Genomic DNA, 21,476 nt, shown 5'->3' with positions numbered 1-21,476 from the left:
ATTTATGTTCTTTTGAACATAAAGATGTACTTTGATGAAAAAGTGCCTTGATTTCTTATAATTTGAAGAGATTTAAAAAATAAGTGAAATTATATGCTAGCCTAGTTCCCTTTGAATAATATCTGTAGCATTTCTCTACAGAATGGATTTTTAATTCATGGATACTTACTCTAATGAATGTAAATTCATTTCCCTAATATGTTATATTTAAACTTCTTTTTAGCTTATGTGTCTTCTATTGCCACTACTTGCCTTCAACAACTTTTGTTTACTGAATGTCTGGTTTTGAATACATATTTCATCAAGCATCTGTAAAATGCAATTTATAATAAACATGATTTCTCCTCTCCTACCACTCCCATTTACATTGAAATTTCTATTTTTCTTCTCTTTGTCACAATTTCATGAATATGCTTCTTTTTGAATTGTAAACTCTTTGCCATAGCTTAGGTTTCCACATGCAGGTTCATTTCTTTTGTCATAAATCTAGTTGCAACACAATATCTCATGGACTTGGAGCATTATTTTTGGTTAACCTTCCTTTCCCAAGATTCCAGGCATTTTCCCTAACTTTCCCTCATGTCTCATCCCTCTCTCCTGGCTTTGTCTCCTTCTTTAAAAAGCTTTTCCTGATTCCCCATAATATTCATGCCTTCCTTCTGTTGCTTATCTCCAATTTATCCTGTATATAAAATTCTTATAGATAGTTGTATGTTTTCTTATTCATTAGACTCCAAGCTCCTTATGACCAGGGACAGATTTTTTTGTTTTGTGTTTGCTTTTCATTAATACTTACCATGCATATGGTTTTATACACAAATTTTGGTAAGGAGGAAAAGATCTGGGATAACTTCACAGCCACCTATTTCTATGGATGATTCTCTGCCTACATTATGGATATATAAACTGACCAGAAGGCTTCCAAATCAGTAAACTGAGATTTTTGTTTTGAGAAGGTAAATAAGGCATTGAACAATATGTGGTCAGGAGATCTGGGATTCAGGCCTAAGCTCTGATACTAACTAGCTGTGCAATCCTAGACAAGCTATTTAACCAATCTTGATTGTTTCCTCAATTATACATTCTAAAAGCAATGAAATGAAAAAAGAATGAATAAGCTTGACTCTCTCTGGGAAAAACTACACCAAATATCACTAAATCACAGGGCCCACTAATAAAATAATAAAAGGAAATGAGCTAACAGCAAAAACCAGAGAAGTTACCAACTGCATCAGTCCAAACTAAGGCATGGACAAACTATTGCTAAATTCTCTTCCTGAACAGACTTTTAGTTACACAAAGAAGGGTCTTATAATATTGTATGTTTGGAGGTGAAATTTACTATATATTTTCAACAAAGAAGTCAAGGAATGAAGATATTGTAGATGTCCTGAAATGGAATGGGCTGAAGGATGTGGTAAACTTGCTGGGATTCATGCCTTGGGTTTTCACTGAAGTGAATGAAATGAAACTAGACTATTGACTAGACAATGGACTAAATGAAACTAGACTTAGAAACTATAAAACTAGGCCTATGAGCTAATACTATTTGAATTCTGTCCTGGCCTGGCAAGCCCAAAGTAGAAATTAGTAGTGGAGAATAACCAATGGCATAGGACTAGCTTTACTTTCCTTTTTGATATGGTATTAGACTGACAAATCAGAGATTAATGTAGAATTTCAGAATTAAACGAATATCTGGATTCAAAGAATAATCATTAGTTGTCAAATTAAATGGGGTCTGCAGTTGAGTGCCTCAGAGATAACATGCTTAGATGCTTCACCTTATACTACTTCAGATTTTATCTCTAACTTGATGCTCAATGAGCATATTAGGTAAACATCAACTGTAGAGAACTGATACATGTAATTATTTATATGAATCTTCTGATTTAAGAATAACAGGATATGACAGTGGTGTCAAATTCAAATAGAAATGGGGTCACTAATTCTTATATAAGTATCAATGGGCACCACTTAGAAAATCATGTTAACATTATCTATGTTTTAATGTATTTTTATTTACTTTGTTATATTTGTTATATTTCCTAATTATGTTTTAATCTAACTCTGGCCATATTCAGTATTGTGTTGTGTGTTTTACACCTTTGCTATTTCATACCCAAAAAAGTTTGTAAATCACTGGATATAGATAGAGGACAGGTATATAGGATTTGTAGTTAATATGGTGATTACAAAATCAGGATTCCTAAATCATCAATAGGCCAGAATGTTGGATCAAATCTAGTAAGATTAAATTTAATATACACAAATGAAATGTCTGAAATGGGTTATTATTGACTTTGCAAGTAAAAAAAAGAACTCTGTGGCTAGAGAGCAGTCTGTCTGAAAAAATAGATGGCAGCTTTAGTGTTCAGTTCTGGGTACCAGTTTTTAAGGAGGATATTTATAAGCTTGACAATGTCCTAGGGAAAGGCATTCAGGGAAATATACACTTTGAGATCATACCTTAGGAGAATAAACTAAAAGAAATGGAGATATTAGTCAGAAGAAGAGATGATGAGGTAGAGGTGGAGGGCCATAACAGGTATTTTAGTAGCTATAATCAATCAGTCAACATTTAATAAGTGTCTACTTGGTACTATGTTCCAGAATACAAAAAGAGGCAAACGACAGTACCTCTACCATAGAAAGAAACAACTAGACTTGTTCCAGTTGGCTGCAAAGGACAGAATTAAGAGAAGTGAGTGGAAGCAGGAAAAAAAAAAAAAGCAGCTTTAGGCTTTACATATTATGAATCTTCTGAGCAATTGGTGTTTAGTGAACTGCTAAAGATACACAATGAATCACTATGCCTTTGCAAAACTCTATTTTTTGTTTCCTTTCAGTGGAGGAAACTTGAAGACATAGGAAGGTACTAGGAAAATATGAACCTAAAGAAATGGCAACAAAAATATCTATCATAAAGGGGAGTTTTAATTAAGTAATAATAAGTAAGTATACTTGCCACAATTTCAAAGATGTCTGGAAAATTAGTGTAGTCATCTGAAAAAGTGAATATTTAGATTAAATGATGTCTACCATTAATAAAAGTTTAAATTTTTTAACATTTAAGCAGAATAACACTCACCTGAAAATGGGTTGCTTTTAATCTTCCTGTTTTAATTCTTGCATTAAAAACAAAGGCCCCGAATGGAGATTTAAAAATTAAGTCTGAAGATAGTCTAAGTCTTGGTTGTAAAATATTCTTGTCAGGTAATAAAGTTGAAGTTTAACTGTCTAGAACTAAAAGGGGTGGGACAAGACTTGAAAGCTCTTAGCGAGCTACAATGCATGTAAAACATTTTAAAAATAGCTGTTTATATGTAATAAAATGATAAGAAAAACAATATATGAAAATTTTAAATGAAATTATCAATATATGTTGTAACAGTATAGTAAAGTATAACTCAAATTATGGTAGTCTCTTAAGTGCCATTTTCCCCCCATTTGGAAATGTGTATTGTTGCTCTGAATAATAGAAGGTTTGCAAGTATTTTCTCTGGATAACTTAACTCAGATATTTCAGATGACTTCAACTCAATTTTCAATATGTTAAATAAAAAATGGATTTCAAATTATTCTATTTCCTGAGCTGTAAATATAAAGGTACCCAAATAAATATAAATTTACTTAAAGAATATGAAACAATCAAGTTCTTTTCAAATTCAATTTCAGCTGTTAATGTATCAGGATAAAATGATTAAATTTGTAAATCAAACATCAGATTAGATATGAAGAATTTAATTTACTAAAGGAACAAAAATATTATGTTTTGAATATATGTGGTCAATTTTTTAAAAATTAAATACAGCATGAGAAAATAATTCCTTTGCTAATAGGGGTTTAATCAATTAAAAAACCTAGAGGTGTCCTTAATTTCTGAGAATAACCACATAATATTGAAAATATTACACTTTTGACAAGAACAAATAGTAAAAGAAAAAAACAAAAACCTCAAATAAATAGTAAAAGAATAAATTATACCTAGTCTGTATAAAGCATTACATCTGAGTTCAAAAAGTTATTCCCTTAGCATTCATTTTACAAACAATTCACAAAATATAAATAATTAGTGAAGACCCTTTAGCTTAAGCAATTACTGTGTACTGTATTTATAGGTGGGGGTTTTCTCCAAAGTGGTTCTGGTTCAAAGAAATGACTGACATTAAGCGTAAATTTTACAAAATTGGATAAATGGAACCCTGTGCATCTTGCCAGACACAAAATCTGAGGTTTTTTTGGGACAAGAATTCAGGTGGTTAGTCACAGGGCTTAAAATACTACTCAGTAAACAGGGGAGGTCTATTTTGCTACTTGCAATGTAGGAAAATGACTCGTCTATTAAGGTTTTATGCTAAATAGGAAAATGTCCCATCTCATCCTCTAAACCCTAAGTTTTATATCATTCACTCTCAGGATTATTAACTAGAAAATAAAAATTTACACAAGGTACTTTGGTACTTGCTCAAGCAGAATATTAGATATTCTCAAAAGTCTATATTTATATCTCTTAAACCTTTTTTGAATGAAGTAACCCATGGTTGGAAATATGAAGAAAATAAGGATTTATTGAACAACTATATACAAACAATTTAAAATTTATCTATGATTCTCCCATCTGTCTCTTCCATCAAATGACAAATTCCTTTCAGGGTACAGGCCATGAATCTTTTTAAGTCCTGGACACTTAATAAAACACTCTATTTATTACTTATTTGATAATCATAATCTCAATTCTTTATTTCAAATTATCTTAGAGATATCTTAAACTCACACATCTAAAACTGAACTAATTAACTTTCCCCCAAACTTCCTTACTCCTGTTGAAGACATCACCATATTTCCAGTATCTTAAGGTTCTTAGACCGTAGCACTATCCTGGATTCTTCAAATTTCTGCACTCTACATACACCATTAGGGGCATAACCTTGCCATTTTCACTTCTATATCCATTTATAGGTGGGGGTTTTCTCCAAAATGGTTCTGGTTCAAAGAAATGACTGACATTAAACCTAAATTTTACAAAATTGAATAAATGGAACCCTGTGCATCTTGCCACAAACACAAAATCTGAGGGGGTTTTTTGGGACAAGAATTTTACTACTTGCAATGTAGGAAATTGACTCAAGGTCATATCATTTTTTTCTTACAACCCCTTCTCCCTACTCACACAACTACCACCTTAGTTCAGGTTCTTATCATCCCTCACTTAGGTTATTATAGTAGCCTCCAAAATAGCTTTCCTGCTTTAAATTTCTCTAAGTTTATCCTACACACTGTAGCCAAAGTAATTATCCTTAGGTAAATATGGCATTTATTAAGAGCATATGTTAAATACCAGGAATATAAATTACATGCAAAAGGATAGTCCTTTTAATGGAGGAGGAAATACATAAAAGGGAGAAGAAACATGAAGTTAGGAAAAGATATCCACACGGGATAGGCATTTTCTCAAATGGAGGTTCCATATGGGAACTTGCCAATTGGAAGAGAGGGCTGCAAAAAAACCAGGCATGTCTAGGGTGAGAGAACAGTTGAGTGAGGTTAGGAAGGTCCAAACAGCATCAGGAGTGGAGTCAGGAGAAAAATAAATCCAAATTCAATAAATCCCAATGGTTTCCTATTTCCTCCAGGATGCTCCTCTGTTTAGCTTTTAAAACCCTATACAACCTAGCTCTATCTGTCTAGCCTTAGGGTTCTTTCCTGCACATTATAATTCAATCAAACTGATCTCTCTTACTCAAAATCTTCTACCTCTATCCCTGTGACTTTTCACTCACTGTCTTCCATTCATAGAATGGAATTCTACTCCCTTCTTACCTGCATCTAATAGAATTCCTCTTTTCCTTTAAGAAATCCTACAGTAACAATCTTCTGCATGATGTCTTTTCTGATGCCCTCCAATGCCTCACAAACCATTGTACTTCACTATTTTATATGTGTGTGTAGATATGTTTATATAGAAAGATATATATATACACTTATATACACATGTTTAATCTACTCATTAATGTATCAACTGATTAACTTTATATTTGTGTATGTATATATATTTTTATATGTACATCTCATCTCACTAATTTAAATGTAAGTTCCCTGAGAGAAGGAACTATTTCATTCTTTGTATATGTATTCCCAATGCACTTGTCAAATACTTGTTGATTGGGTAATTTTATTTTTTTCCCCTTATAGGTGTTATTTGAACTAGTTGAAATCAGCAAGTATTTATGTAAGTACCTATTATATACTAGGTATTGTACTAGGTGCTGAGTGTATAAGTGCACAAGTGAGACAATAATCATCAGGAAGCTTACATTCTAACAAGAAAATACAATATATTTTACACATAAGAATATCTATGATATTTACAAAATAAATATACAGTAATGGGGCAGGGGAGAACATGAACCTGTTGAAGGAAGTGGCACTTGAGCTAGGAAGCAAAAGTATTAGGTGACAACAATATGTTAAGTTGAAGTCCCCAAGATTGTATTTGGGAACAGAAACCTGAAAATCAGATATTAAACTTCACTCTCAAAGGAATTCTTAAAGTGTAGGTCCAACCTTGTTACCCTGCTACAAATAAAACTTCAGGATCCCTTTCAGGATAAAATATAAAATCTTTTGATGTTTAAAGCTTCCTTTCCTCACTTTTCCTGTATTCTTATACCATTTTCCTCCATATACTTTCTGACCGAGTGACACTCCTTGCCATTCTTTGAATAAGATTATCTATATCCAATTCCAAACATTTCATTGGCTGCTACTCATATGGGAATCCTCGGGGGGTGGTGGTGGTGGTGCGTGGTGCACCTAGGTGGCACAATGGACAGAACCCAGGTCCTGGAGTCAAGAGGACCTGAGTTCAAATCTGATATCATACACTTAATAAATGCCTAGCTGTGTGACCTTGGGCAAGTCACTTAATCCCGTGCCTTAAATAAATAAAATTAAAAAGAATCCTCTCCCTCCTCATCTTTGCCTTCCAATTCCTCTTAATTCTAATGACTCCACTCTGTTGATTATTTCCTATTTGTCCTCTACGTAATTTCTGCCTTTCTTTGTACCTCCAGGGACACTGGTACACAGCAAGCAATAAATAAATGTTTATCAATTGACTCACTGAGATGTCTTTCCCTCAAGCACCCAACCAATAAGACAACTTTTTTGGGTTGCCATTACAGAGAAATTTGAAGATCATTTGCTGTCTCTGTTTTCTAAAACACTTCTTGCAAGTCTATTTATGCTTTGTTTTTACTATTAGCAATGCTTCTCACTTTTTCTCAGATGAATTATATACATTTTTCTGAGTTTTGCTTAGTCAATTCCTGTACCTTTCTAATCTCTATAGGAAGCTTGATATAATTCTTCCTCCTTCCTGATGGAAACTCCCATTTTGGTTATCATCTGTGAATTTCATTAGTGTCCTGCTTACTCTCTTTTCCAGATTATCAAGGATAATGTTAAATGGGAATAGATCTAACATCAATCCCATGGACCCAATCATCCATGAAGCTGAAAAATAAAACTTAGCTTGCGTGTCTCAGACTACTTTATTACTTTCCAGAATTGGGGGGGGGGGGGGGAGAGGAAGGTGTAAGAAAAAAAATAACTGGAGGAGACATCACACTTAAAAAAAAACCCCAACTGATTAACTTTGACACCGCCAAAACCAAAAGGTTACTTCTTTAATCAATGGATCAATCAATGGGTCTGATAGATATCTGCAAAGTTATATTTATACTGGTACATATACATTATGTCCTGGGAAAATATGTCATTGCACATTCCTCTTAGGAATTTATTTTTAAATATTCATATTAACTAAACAAAACTATTCCTTAAAGATAAGCCACATCCATGGAACTAACCAAATCTTTGTGTTTAAACATAGCTCCTTTATAGTCTATGACATAAGAGTACTCTCGCTTTTTACCTAACCCCAAATTTCCAACATTCAGGACAGAATGATACCTTAGAGGCAAAGGTAATATTTTCATTCCTAATCCCTGAAGTCAAGTGATTCAGAAGAGAAAGAGATAAGGAAGGGGAAAAGCTAGTTAAAAAAATGGTACATATATTATAAAAAAGGATTTGGTTTTCTGGACCACAATTTAAAATATAGAGAAGTCAGATTCTTGAACATTAGAAATGCAGGACACCTAACAATTATAAAATGATAAGGAAAGTAGAAAGAAAAAAAAAACTGCTTTTTTTAAATCAAAGGACAAGTTTTTATTGCCTACTGTTGGCCAGGCTAGGCAAAGACATAAACAAAACAGTACAAACCATTAAGGAGTTTATTTTCTACAACAGGGACAGGAACCCTCCAGCTCAAGGGCCATTTAAGACCCACAAATCATATGGTCTAGCACTGCCAAGGCAAGTGTAGGTAGGACTTGAAGTTGGATATGGCAGTAAAGAGATCATTTGGAGAAAGTAGTGTCAGTTATGGCATGAGATCAAGCCAAGGAGCAATCTGAGAGATAGAAGGACAACCAAGCGAAATCAGTGTCTCTGAAGTCAAAGGGGAATAGTGTCAAAATCTGCAGAAAGGTCAAAAAGGAAAAGGATTTTAAAAAGGCCATCTGTTTGTAAAAAGTAGAATGATGCCCCATCTGTGTTCAGGAGCTGCAGGTAATAAAGTATTCACATCTCAAACTAAAATAAATAAAGGGCAACGAGGTAGCTGTAAGTTGAATTTAAAACTTTCATTATTTTGAACTTTTTCTTCTTAAATAGTCACTAAATAATATGAATAAACTACCATCTACTTGGTACCATGTACCCAGGAAGCACAGTGAACAGAGCATAGGGGCCTGGAGTCAGAAGATCTAAGTTCAAATCTAGGATCAGACACTTTCTAGCTATGTGATCTAGGGAAAATCACTTCATCCCTGTATGCCTCAGTTTCCACACTGTAAAGTGCAGATAACAACAGCACATCCTTTGCAAGATTGTTGTGAGCCTCAAATAAGATTTGTAAAGTTTTGGCACAGTGCCTAGTACATAGCAGGCACTATATAAATGCTAGTTATTATAAGTACTATTATTATTATTATTCATTCCTGACTAATTACCCAATGCTATTCAAACTACCAAAGCTGGAAACAGATTAGGGAAAAATATGACTTACCACAATTCTATACAACATCCCTATAGATTTAAATGACAGAGCTATCAAAGACCTAAATAGGGAACAAGCATGCCAAAGAATGCAAAACAATATAGATAAGGTGAATCTTGCCAACATAAAAAATGACCTTATATACTAATGACCAGGGACAGGTTGACTGGATAGAGCACTAGGATTGGAGTTAGAAAGAAACTGAGTTCAAATATGATTTAGTAGCTGTGTGACCCTGGGCATGTCATTTAATCCTATTTTTGATTCAGTTTCCCTCATCTGTAATTTGAGCTGGAAGAAGGAAATGAAAAACCATTCGAGTTTCTTTGCCAAGAAAACCCCAAATGGAATCATGAAGAGTCAGAGATATCTGGAATGATTGAATAATAATTCTAATAGCCACAGGACATCATAAAATTATAAGTCTTGGCATGTAATGCCTTCCTCTTTACCCCCCTCCCAATATGTGTTGATAAACATATTAAAATCTTTTAAGACAAGGGCAAATTTAACATTTTTTTAACTTATAGGGGAAACTTTATATCTGTGAAGCCTTCTGGAAATATAAGGAGGATAGTCAGTTAAAGAAGACCAGACTTTTAATCAGGAGAAATCTAGATTAGAATCCTCTCTCTCACAGTTATCAGTTGTGCGCGAGTCACTTAATCTTTTAGCATGGTTCCTCATCTCTAAAACAGGGATAATAATGTCTCTAGTGCTTACCAGAGCTATCACGAAGATCACATAGGAAAGTGTTTGTAAAAGTGCTTTGTAAGTACTAGTTATTAGAAATGGCTCATTAAAAGTAAATCTTTTGTAGAACAAAACTGCCAAATACTTTATGTAAATCAATTGAAAAGAAAATAAAAAGATGTTACTCATCTAAAAATTATTCATTTGAAAATTCTAATATTACTTTGGGTGATTCTGTAAGAAAATTTCATTATAGTACTTTCTAATACCCAAATGTCCACTTATCTTCATAAAATATATATGAGATAGGAAAACAGTATTAGATGGAAAAAGAGAATATTTTTCATTCAAATACTATTTTTAAAGATTTTTTACCATGAGTCATTTTACCAATATTACCATTATTAAAGATTTTAACAGATTTAATAGATTTAATAGATTACTGATAATAAGGCAATTATTATTCTTGTTCTACTCCTGGAAAAACCAAGACATATGAAAATAGGATTTTAAGGAAAGAAAAACACAATGGGTCAGGTTCATCATGGCAGTTCCTCAAAAGTCTCCACTATCAAGGGAAAATAAATTCTAGACTCTGTTTTAATACTTATGTGTACACATTCACACTGACCTGTTGTTGTTTCTACAATTTCGGCAGTTAATACACTCCAAAGGGTCAGTCTGGGGCACTGCTGTATACATTCCACCGCTCTTGATAAAGAAGTCAGTTGGAGGGGGGAGAAAGGAAAAAAAAGATGATTATTAGCTCAAATCACTCCAACATATAAAACATGGCAAATAGTATGGTAAATAAATATGGTAAAATAAAGAGATTTTAACAGCAACACTTGGTAATCACACAAAAAACATCTTTGCTGTCTTCATGGCTGAGATTTTACAAAGTGGCACATACATGATACTAAAATAGTACTCTACATAATTTAAAAAAAAAAAAAAAGGATTTTCCCAAATATTTTGTACTTATAAAAACGTAAATAAGTGCAAGGTAGAAAATGATCATATCTCTTCCTTTCTTTGTATCTAATATGGCCAAAATGCATTTAATATGTACTTTATATAAATGGTACCTCTCTACTTTTCAACTATACATGAAAGAATTTCATGTAAATACAGCTGGGAGAGATAGGGTGTAAAGCCTATTTATCTGATGTCACAAGATAAAACCCATCTTCATTTCCCTATAATTATTATGATTAGGTTGGTTCCCTTGACTATAGTGAGTTTTGAAATATGTTATATTTTTCCAGATGGAGTAGATTCCTAGCCAGCAATGACTTGAAGGAGGGTGTAATATTTTGGTGTTGTTTTTGGCAGAAACTGCCTGGCAATTAAGCAAAACAACCAGATTAACACATACTTCATTGTGAAATGCTTTCTTGACATTCATGACAGCAAGACTAGGAAATACTTCTAAGAGGTGGACTAATAAGCTTAGAGGTAGAATTCTGCTCTGTTTTGAAAAAGTCACACTGACAATTGATAAGCAATGGAAGAGGCTGAGCTTTACTCAAATCAAGCCTTGCAGGTTGGGAAAAGTTCAAGCACAATACTTTTCATTTCTACTTGACTCAGAAATATGATGATCCAGGTAGAATAAACAGTCTCAGAATTTCTCTCAGAGGCACAGCACCTTCAAACCAACTAGAAGCAGAAATTTTCTTTTAATGTGCTAAAGAATAATCTACAGATTGTTTATGCAAAATTATAAGAGCTTCATAAATAATCAAGTATATTATTGCAGCTGCTAAACTTTTAAAATATTACTACACTGAAAAGTCATCATTAATTTATAAATACATATGTAATATGTATTATATATATATAAATGTTCCTTTCTATTTGAAAAAGAATTTACAAAATATAGGGAAAAAAATCTCTAAGAAAAATTAAAGAGTCTGAATCAAAGATACAGACCTTTAAGGAAAGTATAGCAATTACCATGTAAGTAAAAAACATATTATTCCAAAAAAACCAAACTACTTGAGTTTAATTACTAAAGTAAACAACAGCCCTATTTTTCCTTATGGAAACAACATATGGTTCTCAAACTTTCATGCTGTCTTCTTCGATTTTCTTGATTAGGAACAAAGAGTGACAAAAAAACTGGTAATTCTGAAAACAAATCATCAGTTTCTATATGCAATAGTGAAATGAGTATTTCCTTCCGGAAATGAGATGCATTTAGGCAAATTAAATATTTTTCAACAGTAAATGAAGGCTAGAAAACATATCTGAGATTTTTAAAAAGTTATCTGTATGTAATTTCAAAGCTTAAATCAAAGTTTCATTAAAATAGGATTTTTTTAAATGTTTTTTTAAAAAAGCCTGCATCTCTTTAAAATTTTGTTTGGTACAGCTTATAACAAAATCATCTGTGTACTACTTCCACTTAAAACAGTAATATGGGAAATATATGAATGCTCTGTTCAAGTAAGAGACATACATTTTCTAACAAAAATGGAAAATGTGTACTTATGACAGGTAATGTAATAAATCTAATTTTCAAATGAAGAGAATGAACCTTTAAGAGAATTCAAATAAAATGTGACAATTATCTTACTCAAATTTTCAGTACCAAAGTAAACAAACATTATGAAAAGAAAGCATCTTTACAACTGTTTCTTTCCTTGTAGATGAATACTACTCAAGAGAATGTGATATGATAATATGTTAAATAGGAACTGAGAAAACAGGTGAAACATTTTTGGACTGGTCTGGGTCTGATATTTCTGTTGAGTATCAAGAATAAACTCCAAACTCTAAGCTACAGAGTGTTTTAGTTTAAATGTTAATTATTAAATACAAATAAATTAACCCCTAATAACTTGAACCTAAAAATTTAAAACCAGACTTATAAAGGAGAAAAATAATGATCAAGATACTGCCAATGGTACATTTCACTCAAGGGAACATGCAGTGCTTTCATAACCAAAAGCAAGATATGTTGACCCTTTTTCTATACCTTGGCACCTTGCTGTCCTTAGAAGGCTTTCTTATAAGTGGAAAGTCTCTTACATTCACTAAGTGGTGAGGATGCTCATATTCCACATGACTTCTGGTAAGGGAGTTATGTCCAGTGTAATGTCCTCCATTTATATTCCCATTCATGATCCCATTGACTCCATTGGAAACTTTATGGTGGAGATGTGGGCAACCATTGCTGAGAGTTCCATTGCTGATAAAGCTTCCATGGACGCTGCCATTGATTCGGCTTGTCCCAGGCAGAGTGGTATATTCCATGACTGGTCCATTAATATCTGAGCCCTGATAGAGGTATCCTGGTGGGTCATATTCTGTTAAGAGAAAATGAGGGGGAAAAAAATTAAATAATGAACAGGCTAACAGTTTTATTGATGAAACTAAGCAGAATCTACATTTATATAGTTTATATTTATGCTGTGGAAATTTCTATATATACTTGCTTCCTCTCCACTAGAATGTTAAAACTCTGTTTGAATTAACATTCTTTGTTCTTGAATCCACAGTGCCTAACAACACATGGCAGACACAATAAATATTTGTTGACTGAGTTAGAATATAAATACTAATTCTTTGCTTAGCATATAATTTCCCCATGATAAAAGATGTAAAAGAAATCTGAAAAATAAATAATACTATTGCTTCAAAGTTCTACTATTTGAGAGATAAAACTGAACAAATCATCACTGTTTGTTATTTCCATTATATACTGTGAAGGCAGTTCTGAATTCTCTTGACTAACTTTTTCTTGATGGGAAGAATTACCTAAAAGACTCAAAAGAAAAAGCCACGAATCATGGAATATGGAACTACTCAAAAGAAATACTGAGGGGGGTGGCTAGGTGGCGCAGTGAATAGAGCACCAGCCCTGAAGTCAGGAGTACCTGGGTTCAAATCTAGTCTCAGACACTTAATTACCTAGCTGTGTGGCCTTGGGCAAGCCACTTAACTCCATTTGCCTTGCAAAATCCTAAAAAAAAAAAAAAAAGAAAAGAAAAGAAAAGAAAAGGAAAGAAAAGAAAAGAAGAAAAGAAATATGCTTTAAATAGCATGCAGCAGAAAGACTTTTTATTTTCAGGGAATCATTTTGGGAAATAAATATAAAAATACTCTAAAGCTCTTTTAAAATTTTCCAAGTCAAATATTTCAACAGGCAGTTTTCAAAAGAAGGAATTCAAACTATCCATTTAAACATATGAAAAAAATCTTTGAAATTATTAATAATTAAAGAAATGCAAATTTAAGATAACTGAGGTTTTATCTCACACCCATCAGTTTGGTAATAAAGGTAAAGGAAGAAAATGATAAATATTAAAGGGCTGGGGAAAAACAGACGCATTAATGCTTTGTTGGTGGAACTATGAATTAGTCTAGCCACTATGGAAAGCAATTTGGAACAATGCCTAAAAAAGTCACAAAAGTGTGCATATCTTCTGAGTTTGCACCACCACTAACAGACTCTCCCCCATTCAAATAAAGAGGAAAAGAAACTGTTTTCATAAAAAAAAAATGGTAGCAGCTCTTTTCATATAAACAAAAAATGAAAACTGTGGAGGTATCTCTCTATTGGGGAATAGTTGAACAAACTGATATATGACTATGATGGAATATTATTGATTCATAAGAAATTATAAAAAGGGAAGTTTCAGAGTTTCTATGAACTTATGCAGAGTAAAGCCAAAAGAAATAGAAAAAAAAATTTAAACATGACAACATTATGAAGAAAAACTTTGAAAACCTTGAGAACTATGATTGATACAATGATAAACCGTGATTCTAGAGGACAAAAGATGAAGCATGATACATACCCACCTCTTGCCAGATAGCTATGGACTTAAAAGCAGAATGAGACAGACATTTCTGAACATGGTCAATGTGAAAAGCAATTTCACTTGGCTATGCATATTTTTAAGAAAATTTTCTTTTTGTTTCTGTTTTTTTATTGTTCATTGGGGAAGGGGCAGAAAGGAATGGAAGGGTAAGAAAATAAATATTGATTAATTGAAAACTGGAAAATTAAATTTTTCAAAAAAAGAAAAAAGCACTTTTAAAGTTATAAATTAGGCATCAGTAGAAAGTTATCTATCCATTTCCTAATAGTCTATTTATACACTTATTGAACACTGTAATTGGTTTAGAGGAAAGATAAAAAACCCATGATTAGAATTATTATTATTATTGTTTTGTCCTATTATCTTTGTTAAAAAAGAAAATGATACACAATTCTAATTTCCCCTGGTATCAGAAGCAAGAAATGGATAGGCTGATATTTCTTTGAAAACATGGCATCTGAATTTGCTATTATTTGCTTTCTGAGAAACCTTTCAATGGCATTTATATTATTATAAAACCTTCATTAATGTATTTCCATGTCTTAAAAGGAATATATTATGATTTCACTTGCATAACTGCTATCATATTGCCTGTCTTCTCAAGGAGTGAGGGACAGGACAGAAGAAAAGAATTTGAAATTCAAAATTTTTTGAAATTATTGTTAAAATATTTTTACATTATAAATGGGAAATATTTAACTACAGATATATTAAAAGGCATATGTTATGGCTACATATTTTTAACCTACACAAAATAACTGGCTTTCTCAATGGGGAGAGTGAGATGGAGGAAGGGAGAGAATTTGGAACTCAAGATTTCTAAGCTGAAATTTTAAAACTTGATTTTGCATGTAGCTGGGTGGGAAATTTAAAAGGAAAATAAATTTAAAAAGAAAAAAGAAAAATTTTAAAAATCTTTCAAAATTATATTTCTTGCAATTGAATGAATTATTCTCCTGGTTTTATTTTAAAAAATAAGGAATATGTTAGTTAATGCCAATCTGGTCCTATCAATTTGTTGCTGTTGTTTGTCCTTCATTTTCAAAGAGGACCAATGACAACCCAGTTCTTGAATTGGATTTAAGTAAAGCAGAGTTGCACAGACACTAGTCTCACTCTCTCCTCCAGAGACATAAAGACCAGTGGCAATACAAAAGTCTGGAAGAATGACAACGGTTTAGGATGTAGTGGATGACCTTGGCATCATCAGTGTCCTGACCAAGCTCTAAGGGCTTCACAGTACCTACTTCAGCTAGCTTCATGGCAACTTGAACAAATGGTCTTCATTCACCCATTTCATTTGAGGAAAATCTTCACAAGCTTGGGGTAGACATCATCAACAGGTTTGAGGTTGGTTACCCTCAATCTGCTTTAGGCCATCTGCCAAGATGATTTACCAGGGTGTGGCTGCTGTGCAGCTTCTTGGAGACATAGGTGAGATTTGAATGCCAGGTGGACACCAAAGGAGGATGAGCAGCCCTGAGAAAAGTTCACTAAGCCCTCCCACCCTATGCTAGTTCTCCTTGAACACCCATATATTCTCTCCTATCAATCTAGTCAGAAAGCCTTTCAACATTTCAGGCAGCACAGAGTACACTTAAATGATTGAATGATGCTGCTGTATCCACACAATTTATAACAGGTAAAAAAAATCCTATTAATTAAATACTTCCTGCCAAGTGGTACATTTTTCTTGTGCTGTCTCATTAAAAGAAAGGTTCACTTCAAATAGATGTCCACTTCTGCCATTGCTGGCCATACTCTTGCTGAGCCTTCCTTCCCTTTTTAAATATTTCCCTTTATTTGGAGGAATCTAAATGAAGACTACAGATTTCTTATATGATTTGGCCATCCTATTTAGTCAAAATCTTGAAAAGGAAAGAGAAAGTGGAAAAAAGAATTTTAATCTATATTTCATAATTGTACTATAACTATTTTGTATATTAAGAATCAGCCCATATCATTTTCATGGAGAACCACTTAGAACTAGGTTGGTTATCCCCCAAAACCTTATCATCATGAACAACTATGGGTGCCATTCAGTGAGGAGATGGATTTTAAATCCTGGACAATTCAGACAATGGTAACTTAGAAGATCCCCCATAACCTTCTTTTCTACTATAGTGTTGACAAATAAAATTTGTAAGACTAAGAAAAAGAAAATCTGCTGAGGTTTCCTTACTGTTCCTCCTTGGTGGTCCAGAAGTGCCAACATTTCCAGCATTAAATTAGTTAATTGTTTAGGGGCCAGGTTACTTTTGACTTTGTTAGAAGTACTGATCAGAGCATTTATTTCTTCTGGGAAATTTAATGTAAAGTCCAACTTACTTTGGCTTGCAAGTGATAATAGTAGGAAGATTAGTGTTACTCCTCTGAATGAATAGCCTTAAACATTTATGTTTTGTACCATGACACTTATATACTATAGTAAAAGTGTTGGAAGTCAATGTTTGTTTCAACAAAACTTTCCTGTCCATCCTTTTTGCAAAGAAAGAAAAGCACCTTTTGAATTACTTACTCTGTATTGTATTTTGCTGTCGATTCTTCCACAAGCACATGGCAATGAAAACCATGAGAATAAGCACCATAATTCCAAGTACACAGCCTACAATCAGATACAGCATATCACTGCTCCGGGCAGGACCCAGTGCTGGGCCAACATTCCCACCACCTCCAAAAGAGTTTGGAGGGGTGCTCAAGTCCTTGGTAGGATAATCTGAGGCTCCAGGAACCCGTTTCACTAGTGGAAAAACAATTGAAAGCATGGCCTGAGTGAATACTGTCTTGGTGAAATGGTTGATTCACTGAAGGAGGTTTGCATAGGGAAGCAAGTCTATATTGTTATTGAGATGACTTGATCACCAATGAACTACAGACAGGGCTGAAAGTCAAAATAATTTATGTCTCAAGGCAACTTTAATCTTGACCAGCTTCAGCTTATAAAACACAAATGAAAATCAAAAAGAACAGAAAAGCAAAACAAACAAACAAACAAACAAATAAATAAATAGATAATCTGGTCTATTGTAAGTCTGTTGTGGTCAACTTTTTCCTAAGTATAAGATATCAGTCTAATCACTGAATAAATAAAAATGTACCAAATGGGTACAATATCTCAAGTTTTTAACTGCTATTAAGGAAAAAAAAGATTTACGGCTATCTGACCCAAACTTATCTGAAAAAGGCCCAGAAAATATATTTTGTATTTCCATAACAATAATATTAAAAGATAGATTTCTGATGAGAAAACTTATCAGAATGATCAATATCATAATGCAATGTTTAAACAAACGTTTGAAGGGAATTCTTCACTAGAAGCATTCACTAGAAAATCCAAACAAGGAAAAAAATGTATTTGTGTTCTTAAGTTCTGGTATATCTGGGATTCAAATTAAAGCATTTAAAAATTTTATTTTAAAAATAAATATAAATATCAAGAATTCTTCATATGTCACTGACAGGATGGGAATAAGAAATGACACAAATGGTCTTTATAAAATTCAAGATAACACCCAAGTACATAAAATCAGTCACTTATATATTCAATGTGATCTGCACTGCTAACTCACTTATCTTGTTACTACCTCAGCTATCTGCAACACAGTTGAGAAACATGAAGATTTAGAATACCTCAAAAAAAAAAATAATGGCACCTAATAATAATGTGCTAAATAATCCTAGATTATAGTCTTGCTTCTAATAAAGGCTACATAATCACAGGCAAGTGATTAGAGCATTATGAGCAATTACTGCAGACAATCCTTTAAGGTAATAATGACAAAAATAATAGATATTTATATAGTGCTTTAAGGTTTGCAAAGTCCTTCACATCTAATCTGATCCTCACAATCATGCTGTGAGGTAGATGTTACAATACTCTTAGCCTCAGTTTACAGATGAAGAAATTGAGATTTTAACAGAATTTAGAGTTACAAGAGGTCATCTGGTCCAACATATAAAAGGAAACTTCACTACAATACATTCAGTGACTTGCCTAAGATCATAAAGGTGATTAAGTGTCAGAGGTTGGATTGGACTTCAGGTCTCTAAGTCTAAATTTGGCACTCTTCATACAAAACTGCAACAACCTCTGGTGGGGCGAAACTGTATTATATATAGTGAAATGCAAAGGCGTTAAACAAGCAGAAAAGGTTAAGTTGTTTCTTATGTTTAGGAGGGCAAAGAAGTGCATAATATTTTAGAAAATTCTTCATTTTAATAAATTATTAAAACTTTTGAGGGGATAAAGATAAATCATTCAAAGATAAATTTATCAAAGTTTAAGTGTTTAAAAAGGTGTCAACTATTAAAATGCACTTAAGTCAATGTTCTCATTGCCTGATATTGCTAGATAAATGAGGTACAACTGTATATTTTAAACTCACTGACATATTACACCATCACTATGACATTATCATCTTCTGTCTCTTTGATAGGGACTATAAACTTCCCGAGGAAGGAATTTCTCTTTAATCCCCTTAATGATTAGTGTAGTGCTTTATTTGCAACAAGAACTTGATTCGTACTAAGCACATAAACAAAGGCAGATCTCAAAAGCTGTACATGCAATTTTTTTTTTTACCATGGGTTCAATCCATCTGTGCATTATTATTTTTTAAGCTGATGCTATCTGGCACTGAATTTGTATGTCCAGTGAGAGCTGAAAAGGGCCAATCTTGTTTTAAAGTTTACAAAAACACTTCCCTTACAACAACCCAGAAGACAGGTCACATTATTATCCTCTTTTCATAGATGAGGAAACTGAGGCATAATGAAGTGACATGTACAGGATCACAAAGTAAACATCAAAGTTAGGACTCTAAGCCCAGGCTTATGGCCCACAAAACAATGCTTTTCTTACCATACCTTGCTCTCAAAAGTTCATGGTTAAGTGCTTCTAATACTGTGAAGTTTAATTACCTCAGAGAAAGGTATAAAACCCTCCATCCCTTACTCACCTTTGGTTTCACAGATCATCACGTTGCTGAATTCACTTTCTCCCCCTTCATTAAAACACTGCATTTTAATGTCATAAGATGTTTCTGGTTGCAGGTGACCAATCATATGCCACTGTTTTGAACCTGGGATGGAATATTTTTTAAAAATAAGCTTTGTTCATAATCACAGAGCAGAAAGGAACCCCAGAGACTATAACAACTCTTACCCATTTCATGAATCCTATCTATAAAATTACCAACCTCTGCTTAAATTCTTCCCATGATGGGAAAGTGACTACCTCCTGAGACAGCCCATTTCATTTTTGGATAGCTCTATGTTAGGAAGTTTTTCCTAACTTTGGATCAAAATCAGCCTCATGCTAACTTCTTCCCATTGATTCTATAGTTCTGCCCTGCAAAGAACATATGATATAAAGGAAATAAATAATTTTCTTATTTCAATACTTCTAAGATTTATGCTTCTGTCAGCATGGGTATTCTCTCTACCAAAATAGACTGCCTGCCCTCTTCCATAGCTATAAACTTGTTTTTTGAGAGCTACTATGACTATCTTGATGATATGATAATATCATTATTTATTATTCAATATTTCTTGGAAAGTGTGCTAGTTTAATCACTATATATATATATATATATATATATATATATATATATATATACACACACACACACACACACATATATATACACACACACACACATGTATATATATATAATCTATGATCTATTTGGCACAAAAGAAAGTCATTTAATAAGTTATGATTTTATAATTTTCTTACTATCTCAAAGAAATGAGTTAATATTTCTAAAATTTTGAAAGCCAAATAGAGGTGTAGAGAGCTTAGAAAAGTCAAGCTTTGTAGTTTTGTCACAATATTATTAAGAAAATACTAGCATTACTTTTTAAAATGTTCATAAGATAGTCTCAGGGCCCAATAAATATTTAATTTTTCTGAATTCTTATTCCAGTGTTAAATCAAAAGAAAAAAGGGACTAGCCTATAAATAAATGAGATCAGACATTTTTACATTAAATGACAACTTAAACAGAACCAGAAAAGATGTCTTATTAAATTCTCATATCTTCAATAAGTTGCAGGGATATAAGATGAGCTACAAACATACTTAATAAATATAATCTCCTGAAGTAATACTCAAATAAATTATCTAAGGGAAAGGATAGGCTCCCCCCAGTTTCTCTTTAGTCTCTTGAGTCAGAGATTCCAAACCAAATAAGCATGACTAATAGAATGATTTTGTTATCACTGGCTCACTGCCAACTCTTCATTTAGAAACTCTACTAAACTGAGCACTTCAGTATAATTCACCCTCCATCTTTACTTTCATGGACTTGTGACAAATTTTAATAAATAGAGACCCTTCTTGGTGAGTTTAATTAACTGTCTGAGTACTTTTAATCCCACTCAGAAAATGCTTCTTCCAACTGTTTCCACTGTTTCTTAGAAACTCCACTATACCACCTACTGATTTAAGAATTAAATAAGGGGTGAGCACACTCATGTGCACACCCTTGCATATATACAAACATACATGTGCACATGCACATATATTTAAAACATACTCCATTTCTAGGATCCAGGATCCTTTTTAATTCATTAGAGACAAAAAATATTTCAAAATGAAAATAACTTCCCTTACCCAGATCACTAAACAAAACTCTCCACACATATTCAATTTTTAAAAGAATTAGGATTTGCTTGTTTTAGAATTAAGAGACTGAAAGGTCCATTCAAAAATAATTCTATGCCCCATTTGTAAATGGTAAGAGGGCTCAAAAGAATATTTACTTAAATACTGGTTGAAGCTGGAAACTGGCCTATTTCTAAAAGCCAACATTTTTCCA

At 33.0% G+C, this 21,476-nt stretch overlaps 1 protein-coding gene across 6 annotated transcripts in view; it reads right to left on the bottom strand.

Annotated features, from left to right (window-relative positions):
* CDON (cell adhesion associated, oncogene regulated) overlaps positions 1 to 21,476 on the bottom strand; it is a 120,352-nt gene that overhangs the window by 10,329 nt on the left and 88,547 nt on the right. For all 6 annotated transcript variants that reach the window (XM_074216380.1, XM_074216379.1, XM_074216381.1 and 3 more), the window contains 4 exons: positions 19,614 to 19,736; positions 17,174 to 17,395; positions 12,860 to 13,137; positions 10,455 to 10,534 (listed from right to left, as the gene is read on the bottom strand). In XM_074216380.1, the coding sequence (XP_074072481.1) occupies positions 10,455 to 10,534; positions 12,860 to 13,137; positions 17,174 to 17,395; positions 19,614 to 19,736 (703 nt within the window). The remainder of the gene's footprint in view (positions 1 to 10,454; positions 10,535 to 12,859; positions 13,138 to 17,173; positions 17,396 to 19,613; positions 19,737 to 21,476) is intronic.

This window comes from Macrotis lagotis, chromosome 1 (genome assembly GCF_037893015.1).
Source record: "Macrotis lagotis isolate mMagLag1 chromosome 1, bilby.v1.9.chrom.fasta, whole genome shotgun sequence".
Taxonomy (NCBI): domain Eukaryota; kingdom Metazoa; phylum Chordata; class Mammalia; order Peramelemorphia; family Peramelidae; genus Macrotis; species Macrotis lagotis.
Note: the sequence above shows the minus strand (reverse complement) of the source record. Positions and strands in the feature narration are given on the sequence as shown.